General features: G+C 47.7%; 1 protein-coding gene across 1 annotated transcript; it reads right to left on the reverse strand.

Annotated features, from left to right (window-relative positions):
- Positions 1-1,300: 1,300 nt before the first annotated feature.
- On the reverse strand, positions 1,301-4,149 carry LOC148097920 (uncharacterized). The gene is made up of 4 exons (XM_087830777.1): positions 3,560-4,149; positions 2,525-3,517; positions 2,209-2,404; positions 1,301-1,965 (listed from the first exon to the last, which is right to left on the reverse strand). The coding sequence occupies exons 1-4, from the start codon at positions 3,845-3,847 to the stop codon at positions 1,301-1,303; spliced, it is 2,142 nt and encodes a 713-aa protein (XP_087686903.1). The 5' UTR covers positions 3,848-4,149.
- Between the last annotated feature and the right edge of the window lie 6,320 nt (positions 4,150-10,469).

The raw sequence follows: 10,469 nt of genomic DNA on the forward strand, positions 1-10,469 counted from the left end.
TCCAAGATGGCCGACTTCTAAATAGCCACCATGGTCACCACCCATCTTGAGGTGTTTGCCCCCTCACATATACTAATGTGCCACAAACAGGACTTTAATATCACCAACTATTCCCATTTTATTACGGTGTATCCATATAAATGGCCCACCATGTATAGATAATTCTGTACATTACTAAAGCCTGTTCGATTTAATAAATATCAGTCACAGAGTATTAGTTCTGCAAATGTTCACAGAGCAAAATCTGGCTACTAGAACTAAAATTATGTGCCAGTGTGTAAACTAATCAGATGTTGCCAAACTCTGCAGGAGTCATGGTTGCTTTCTTTTTCCAATGCCAGAGCAAGCCCTGATAAAATATAAATTTCTTTCTATTGTCGTTTTTAGTTCTTCTTCTTTCTTTGTGTTTTAGAATAAGTCATCCCTTTCCTGTTGCTTCTCCTTTCCTCGCCATTTTGTCTGTGTTAATCATTGTGCCTCTTTCAGTTTATTTACTTACTCCGTTTATTAGTTACTCAGTTTGCTTTCTGCATTTTGACTACAGACAAATATAAATACATGTATGTAACCACCATTATTATGATTAGGCTGACTATTATCTGAAATGATGTCACTGTCACGGCTGGCGGGGTGAGCCGTGTGGTGTGGAGGAAACGGAGGACCCAAAATGCAGACAGCCGATATGATGATAAGAGTGAGGGTTTAATTTACAGTGTACAAATAACAGAACTGAGGGCAGGACAGAACATAAACCTAAACTGGGTGAGCTAAATAACAAACCGGATCATACAAATGGGGTGGGAGGCAGAGAGACACAGACGAGGAACAGACACCATGAAACACAGACGAGCCGACAACGAACACAGACCGACACCCACTATAAATACACACACTAGGTAATCAGGAAATGGCACACAGGAGGGGACACAGCTGGAACTAATGGACATAACGAGACACAACCCTACAAAGTAAAACAGGAAACACACAGACTGTTTTACATAACAACACGGGGACATGAACAGAGCACCGAGGGAGACGCAGGTAGGGAAGATAAACACAACCAAACACCAACAACCAATACAAGATCAGAAATAAACTAGAAAGTGATAATCATCAACTGAAAGCGCTGGGTCACCGACCCAGGACCATGACAGTACCCCCCCTCCAAGGGCTGGCTCCAGACAGCCCAAAACAAAAACAGACGACCAACCCAGGGCGGGCGGCGGGGGGTCCAGGACGGAGGGACCACAACCAAACAAAAAACAAGCTCCAGTGGGCCAAACGAATTGTCCAAAACACATCACACACTGGAGTTCCCGAACAGGGTCCCAAAACAAAGTTCAGGAGGCCGGCCCGGAGGCTGACAACTCAGGTCCAAAAGCCGACCGCGCGGGAGGCAGCGGCGGCGAAGTGGAAACAGTTCAGGTGGCCGACCGTGCGGACAGCAACGGCGGCGACGGGGAAACAGTTCAGGCGGCCGACCGTGCAGACAGCAACGGCGGCGGCGACACAAGTCCGGAGGCCGGCCGCGCGGAAGGTAGCGGCGGCGTTTGGGAGGACGTCCATATCGACGATGACGCCCAACAAGCGGCCTGGCAGATGACCGCCGATGTCGAGGCGGCAGTTTGGGACCTGAAGGTCGCGTGGCCCCTGCAGCACCAGACGAGGCGGAAGCTGAGGCTGGACCAGACGAGGCGGAAGCTGAGGCTGGACCAGACGAGGCGGAAGCTGAGGCTGGACCAGACGAGGCGGAAGCTGAGGCTGGACCAGACGAGGCGGATGCAGAGGCTGGACCAGGCGAAGCGGATGCAGAGGCTGGACCAGGCGAAGCGGATGCAGAGGCTGGACCAGGCGAAGCGGATGCAGAGGCTGGACCAGGCGAGGCTGATGCAGAGGCTGGACCAGGCGAGGCTGATGCAGAGGCTGGACCAGGCGAGGCTGAAGCCGGAGCTGGACCAGGCGACGATGAAGCCGGAGCTGGACCAGGCGACGAAGAAGCCGGAGCTGGACCAGGCGACGAAGAAGCCGGAGCTGGACCAGGCGACGGCGTGGGTGAATCTGAGGCTGCAGCTGGCGAGGATGAAGACACGGAGGCTGCAGCTGGCGAGGATGAAGACACGGAGGCTGGAGCTGGCGAGGATGAAGACACGGAGGCTGCAGCTGGCGAGGATGAAGACACGGAGGCTGCAGCTGGCGAGGATGAAGCCACGGAGGCTGCAGCTGGCGAGGATGAAGCCACGGAGGCTGCAGCTGGCGAGGATGAAGCCGCTGCTGCTGCAGCTGGCGAGGATGAAGCCACTGCTGCTGCCGGCGGTGTGGATGAAGCGGCAGCCGGCGAGGATGATGAGGCTGCAGCTGGCGGCTGGACGGGCTCCTCGGGCCCTCCAGCTGACGAGGCAGGAAGCTGGCTGGGTTCTCCTGAACCTCCAGCTGACGAGTCTTGGGGCTGGACGGGCTCCTCGGGCCCTCCAGCGGACGAGACAGGAGGCTGGACGGGCTCCTCGGGCCCTCCAGCGGACGAGACAGGAGGCTGGACGGGCTCCTCGGGCCCTCCAGCGGACGAGACAGGAGGCTGGACGGGCTCCCCGGGCCCCCCAGCGAAAACAGTCTCAGAACCAGTGGGCACTGGAGCCCCTGGCACGCACAGAACAGAACCAGCAGGCGCGGGGACCTCTGGCAGGGACGGATCAGAACCAGCAGGCGTGGAGACCTCTGGCAGGGATGGATCAGAACCAGCAGGCGCACGGGCCTCTGGCAGGAACAGATCAGAACCAGCAGGCGCACGGGCCTCTGGCAGGAACGGATCAGAACCAGCAGACGCACGGGCCTCTGGCAGGAACGGATCAGAACCAGCAGGCACGGTGGCCTCTGGCAAACACAAGGCTGACTGCAGCTGCACCGAGCATTGACTCAGCTCAGGCAGCGACAGCCGGGTGCAGTCCTCAGCTGGCTTCTTTACCTCCAGGGGTCCAGAGTCTGCTGGGGGCTGAAACCCAGCCTCTGGGGAGGCCCTGGAGTGCGTCTCAGTCTCAGAACTGGCCAGCTCTTGAGGAACGTTTGCCTTTTTAACATGTTTGTCTCTCTGCAAAAAATACTTAGAAAAAGAGTCCAAAACGGGAGGCAGAGACGCAGCCTCCTGTACAGAGGGAGTCGGTGAAGATGGCATAGATGACTGGGCTAGTGGGGATACCGGGGGCCGAGCTGAATGCTGCTGTGCAGCTAAACGAGCTTGCGGCTGTGCAGCTAAACGAGCTTGCGGCTGTGCAGCTAAACGAGCTTGCGGCTGTGCAGCTAAACGAGCTTGCGGCTGTGCAGCAGGCTCAAAAAACACAGCCCCGGTATAAACCGTCACAAGTTCTGGTGAAACAGAAAGAGTGTCTTGTCCACTCACCACAGCCTGCAGTGCTATAGTCCTAATATCCGGCTGTGGGGTGACGCGCCGACGGCGCGATCGTCGCCTCCTCCCGGCGGACGGCTCTGGCGGGCCGGGCAAAACCTCCGGCGGGCCGGGCAAAACCTCCGGCGGGCCGGGCAAAACCTCCGGCGGGCCGGGCAAAACCTCCGGCGGGAGAAGCTGACGTGGCTGTTCCGGGGCGGCCGTAGTCCGCTGCTGCTGGACAAAGTCTGTGGATTCCCGAGCTTGCACCACCTCCCGGGCTTTATGCAGGTTGCGAATTAAGTCCGAAAGACCCTCGAACCGGCAGAGGTAGGAATTTCCTTCCAGGATCGCCTCGATGGCTTTTAACCCCACCACCTTCGCACTTGCGTTGGTGGTGTTGGTTACCCAGTCCATCAGGCGTTGGATGCGTGCGAGGTCGCTCTCCCCAGACAAAGCTGCTGGATCCATCTTGTGGTCGGCTCGTACTGTCACGGCTGGCGGGGTGAGCCGTGTGGTGTGGAGGAAACGGAGGACCCAAAATGCAGACAGCCGATATGATGATAAGAGTGAGGGTTTAATTTACAGTGTACAAATAACAGAACTGAGGGCAGGACAGAACATAAACCTAAACTGGGTGAGCTAAATAACAAACCGGATCATACAAATGGGGTGGGAGGCAGAGAGACACAGACGAGGAACAGACACCATGAAACACAGACGAGCCGACAACGAACACAGACCGACACCCACTATAAATACACACACACAGGGTAATCAGGAAATGGCACACAGGAGGGGACACAGCTGGAACTAATGGACATAACGAGACACAACCCTACAAAGTAAAACAGGAAACACACAGACTGTTTTACATAACAACACGGGGACATGAACAGAGCACCGAGGGAGACGCAGGTAGGGAAGATAAACACAACCAAACACCAACAACCAATACAAGATCAGAAATAAACTAGAAAGTGATAATCATCAACTGAAAGCGCTGGGTCACCGACCCAGGACCATGACAGTCTCAGACTTTCGTGTAGTACATTTTGTGTACAGCAGGGGTGTCCAACTCCAGGCTTCGAGTGCCGGTGTCCTGCAGGTTTTAGATGTGTCCTTGATCCAACGCAGCCAATTTAAATGGCTACATTTGATTTGATATACCTTTATTAGTCCCACAAGGGGAAATTTCATAAGGCTGCCGACCTATTGCACGCAATGGCGGCGCCATCTTACCCTCCGACCATACATACATTACACAAAAACATCACATGGGGAAGACAGGTCAGAGAGGTATAACAATGGAAAATGCACCACATGAGGAAAGATAAGGAGAAAAAAATAACTCCCCCAGCTCCAACAGGGAGATCAGTTTAAGAACAGAAAAAAAACACCTCTGCACATAGCACATGAAAAAACTCTTAATACAGCAAAGAAACACATGACAAGCAACAGGGATGGGTAAAGGGTGAGAGACAGCCTGTGCGCAGGTTTCCTTGATCCACCGTCAGCATCGGAAGGGAATAAGCGTCGAAGGCGTTTGGAGGGGGGAGGGGAGATGAGTGTATGTCTGCATGTGTATATATGTCTGTGTGCGTGTGTGTGTATGTGTCCAGAGTTCAGCTGAGACAGTGTCCTTCGCCCTGCCAGGCTAAGTAAACAGTCTTCCAGGCAACCCAGGTGGCCTTGCATAGAATGGGAAGAACAGTCTAAACACAGTCCATTATCAGGGTGTTGTTGTTCAGCTCCAGCCTAGAGACCGCAGCTGGCACCAAAGGGGTATCCGCATGAAGTGATGGTGGTTTTTTACTTTAGTGCGAACAACTCATATGAATTTCAAAGCTGTTCTGACACTGGTCTCTCAAAATCTCCCGTTGGAGATCCGCGAGCTTCGCCTGATGTTATCAAACTTGCACTCTGTGATGTTGTCATTCTTGTGCTCAAAGAGCCGATTCTGAGAACTCACGACCACAGTGAGCTCCCCAAGATGTCATCCAATTTGCGCTCAGAGATGTTATTCCGAGCGAGCCCTTCCGAGATGTAATCCAGTCTGCACTCAGAGATCTTATTCTGAGTATTCACCGCAGCCGTAGCCTTTCCAAGATCTTATCCGTGCTGCACTCAATAAGCCCATTTTGAGAAACTCACGCCTCTTCCCCTCGTTTCAATCCCAGCGGGCAGCCTTGTGGGGGTTTGAACAGCCGTTCCGCTTTCTTAATTCTTCAATACGTCAGGGCCAAGCCAGCTCCGATTAGCCAGAACCCTGTTACCATGGTTCTGAATAGGTAGATATCTTCAGCACTCAGGCTCACCCAAGCCCAAACTTCTCGTTGAGAAGGGGTTTTAATTGCATTCAGAGACCAGTTGATCAAATCCATAATTCTCTTTTAGGTTTTAGAGAACAGACTGTGAGAGAGTGTTTCAGGGAAAAGTAATACAAAAAACACGAGACCTCCTCCTCAACAAGTCTCACAGTTCTCCAGACGCCTGGTAATAAACTAATAAACTAATCATTAGAAACCTAGTTTCATAGAAACTAGGTAACTAGGTTCCTAGTTTCCGGGCCATCATCTGGATTGTTCTTAAAACAGCACTGCCTGCCAATCTCTGCCGGTTCATCTTGCTACTCTTGGTGGTAACTCTGCCTTCCTTGTGTTCGGTATTTATGCTCCCCTTTTTTTGGGTTAACATGTTTTGCATCTCCAGTTCTCTCCAAATCCATCTCCTGCCATGCTTATCAGCAGCGCTGGGCCTGTTTCCACCCTAGTTCTCTTGTCTTCTTGCAAATTAAGGATTTCACACTCTGCTCTTTGGCCGGCCTGCCCTCTGCTTCAACGGTGGATCTCTCACCCCTCTGGACCCCTGGAACCTGGATTGATCTCACTCACATAATCCACCATCCCCTGAACACTCTCACGGCTACCCCTCCTATGCCGACCGGTCTGCATCGACAAATAAGCACATGCCTTCCACAAGTACTACTTACCTCAGCCCTTTCTCTCATTTCCCTGTCCAGTGATACTTCTCTCCTCTGTTGCAGAAGTTCCTGCCCATGGTATCCTTGTGTTCTGCGTGCCCGAATGTTTCTCCATTCCCTGGTTTCCAACCGCCCCCGTTTATAGTTTCAGTTAATATCCATGCTCTTGTTTAAGATGATTATTTATGTGAATAAATCATGTAAATAGTTCATGCAGTGGAGTCTGCTCTTGGGTTCAAACTTCACTCACGGTTCCAGTTTGTATCAGATGTGAAGAATTGTGGCAGTAATTAAGAAAATAAATTCAGTCTTTAGACAACAAATACACTTGGTAATTTAAATGAAAAAAGCTTAGAAATGTTCAGCTTTTCTACAATGTAGAAGCCATTTTACAGGAAGCTGGCTTCTCAGCATACTGCATATCTATGATATGTCATGTATTTTCATTCCCTGGGAAATGACATCCGTTTCCACATAAACACAATGAGAGTGGGAGCAGCTTTTCTATTTATGGTACCATAAACATGAAAAATAGCGTAGCTTGTCTCTGTCACTCTTGCTATTGTCTCTACGACATTTCAGGGTCAGATCTAGATGACTGAGACTACTGTTATCCAGGCAACCAAACACGTTTAAGAACATTTATCTCTACGAAAAGATGCTCTAAATACGTAAATGGCCTGTATTTGTATAGCACTTTTACTTAGTCCCTATGGACCCCAAAGTGCTTTACACTACATTTAGTCATCCACCCATTGGTGATGGCAAGCTACATTGTAGCCACAGCTGCCCTGCTGCCCGACACTGGCACCACCAGTAGGCAACGGGTGAAATGTCCAAGGCCCAAGGACACAACGACCGAGACTACCGGAGCTGGGGCTCGAACCGGCAACCTTCCGATTACAAGACAAACTGCGAACTCTTGAGCCACGATCGCCCCGTTATATGGTGTGCAGGACATTGCTCCATGCCTTTAATTAAATGTTGCATAAAAAATCTGATTTTTATTGTTTATTGTTATTATAATATTTATTACGTGGTTCAGGAATTTCTCCCCTTACAAGCTGCAAAAAGTAAACCAAGCAGCTGCAGGAAGGAGCAGGTAGACCTCTGAAGAAAGTGATTAAAAAAGCCAAACCACATAAAACCAAGACATACAGAAAGACACGAGCAGAGATGTAACAACAAAGTGCCACCAAATGCCAGTTCAACTCAGCAGCTTGTGTCTCTGACTTGTGTAATAGTTACACAGAGTGGGTTGGGACTGGATAAAAAGAAATTGCTACTATCCTGGATTACCTGTTTTTACCTAAATTAATTTCGTTTCATTTTTGATGATATATCTATAACTCCTACAATCCATTTCATTGGCTTCCTGAAGCACCAAAACTGCTTGACTGCTGTCTTTCATTCCACATTGCTGTAGAAGGACTGTTTTTTTTTTTTTTTACTACTGCAAAGCAGCAGTTGCTCTTCTCATGCAGATTGCTGAGAGTGTGAAAATCACATAAAAAAGAAAAGGTCCAGCACACAACCATCAAACACTTGCAACAATTTAGAAACAATCTGTACCCAGAGCCTATAGTTTTGTTTATGCGGTACCTTCTGTGTGGGTGTTGTTGGTCTTCCTGCTGGCACTTGGCCAAGGGCAAACATACAAAACATTTCCTGCAAGTTTTTTTTTCCTTTAGGGTCCATTTCCTGCACCAGCAAGTTCTTTGAGTTGCTGAATGAGTCATCTGAGCATAACATTGCTTCTCAAAGCAACTAACGAGATTTCAGAAGCATTTAAAACTTAAAACAGTCTCACTAACATAAAAGTAACACAATTAAATTCTCTCCTGTTCAGCTTTATTTGTATAGCAACAAAGCACAACAACAGTTGTGCTCAAGGTGCTTCATGTTGTGGGTTAAAGACACTACAATAATAATTTGTTTTTACATGTTGTTTTTTTAATTCATAAGTCATTTTAAACAATTTTACATATTTTACTCTCACATGTTAAAAATAAAACTGTTTCATAAGGTAAACAGTTTTCTTAAAGTCTAGGCTTTATCAAGAAAGATAAGATTCCTGCAGAACGAGGAACTTGTTTATCTAAAGCTGCCCAGTTTGCTAATTAATTATTGTAATTAAAGCATAAAAATGCTAAGGTGAACAGTACATTCAGTTTTCTTTGAAACAGTGAAAAGAGCACTTTTTAAAAAAAATCTTTTTTCCAGAAAGCATAAAACTATGTTGACTGTTGTCACATGTGCAATTTTGACCCTTTATCAACCAAGTTTGACACAGACCTAATTGTCTTTTTTTTAAATTTTGGCTGTAAAGTTAGAGAATAATTATCATCTTTCAGGAACCACTTAAACTTTCTCTCTAGCCCAAAATGATTGAAGAGAAAAGTAACGTGAAGTGCACATGGTGAAATCTAGGTGGAGATGATTTCTCTGGTCAGACAGCAGTACCTTATGAATGCCATGTGCTACCATAATACACTGAATATTCCCGTATTGCTCGTCTTCTCTTCTCGCCAAAACAGTTTGAGTTTTGTCATTTAAAGAGCACTTGCAAAATTGGCCAGTCATTGGGCCAGTGGTAAATAAAGTTTAAGTTAATGTACACCTATGCTCCCCCCATCCCAGTTTTAACAAAACTGTAGTTGTATACATTCACACCCATCCAGACCACTCACAGTTCACAACACACCAACACAACATAGCATTGTCAAAACAGAGTGGGAGGGGAGGACACATCTCTCTACACCCCTTGTTCACCAGCCCGTTCACACATCCTGTCAGGCGGTTTGTGGAGTGCTTTGGCTTCATCCCAGTTTGCTGCTTGTTCATAGTGGCATCTGCTGACCGACACCGCAGAGGAGCAGGGGGTGAATGTGTGCAGATGTGTCTTTGTCTTTCTATGTGTCACTAGTGGGTTGGTGAGAGTGAGTAACTGGATGGTGTCTGTGTGTGCATGTGTACACTACCAGTCAAAAGTTTGGACACACCTCCTCATTTACTGTTTTTTCTTTATTTTTACTACTACTGCTACATTGTAGTTACAAACTGAAGACATCGAATATATGAAGCAATATATGGAATTATGTAGCAAAGAAAAAATTATAAGTAACTCTAAATATGACAGCCCTATTTGAAACTGTTAGAATTCATATTATGGCAAGAGCCAATCAAGTAAAGAGAAACGACAGTCCATCATTACTTTACGAACTGAAGCACTACAACTGGCTCACGCGAGGATCGTCCCAGAAAAGGAAGACAAAGAGTCACCTCCGTTAGCTGAGGATAAATACATCCGAGTCATCAGACTCAGAAATAGGAAGTTAACAGCATCTCAGCTTAGACCAGATAAATGCCACACAGAGCTCCAGTAGCAGACACATCTCTACATCAACTGTTCAGAAGAGACTGCATGAATCTGGCCTTTATGGTCAAATAGCTGCTAAGAAACCAATACTAAGGAAAAGCAACATGCAGAAGAGATTTGTTTCTCCCGAGAAACACAAGGAATTGAAATTAATTGAAATTAATTAACAAATCAGGAAAACTGTGCTTTGGTCTTCCGCCATGTCTTTGTTTGACTCAGACGAGATGAATGGATAGACTCTACATGCATGGTTCCCACCGTGAAGTTTGAAGGAGGAGGTGTGATGATGTGGGGTGCTTTGCTGGTGACACTGTTGGGGATTTATTCAAAATTGAAAGCACATTGAACCAGTAAGGCTACCACAGCATCCTACAGCAAAATGCCATCCCATCTAATTTACGTTTAGTTGGACCATTATTTATTTTTCAACAGGACAATGTCTCTTACAGATCCAGCAGTTGGTGATACATCGTGCATTCCTATTTGTTTCTGTTCCCCCATTTCTATGCTATGTTTTTGTCTCGTGCCTGTCTTGCCTTAGATATCGTCACACTGTCCCACATATAATGTAATATTTGAAATAACACAAAAAGAAATGAATAAATAAAAAGATAAAAGGTTCACATGAACAAGAGAAGCCTACAGCGATTCTATAGTAGAAATATACCTGTGGCTTTTTTGCCCCCCCGTCCCCTCACTTCTAAAAACCACATATTCTTAACTAGCCACAA

This window comes from Neolamprologus brichardi, chromosome 17 (assembly GCF_056152115.1).
Source record: "Neolamprologus brichardi isolate AB-2024 chromosome 17, ASM5615211v1, whole genome shotgun sequence".
NCBI lineage: Eukaryota > Metazoa > Chordata > Actinopteri > Cichliformes > Cichlidae > Neolamprologus > Neolamprologus brichardi.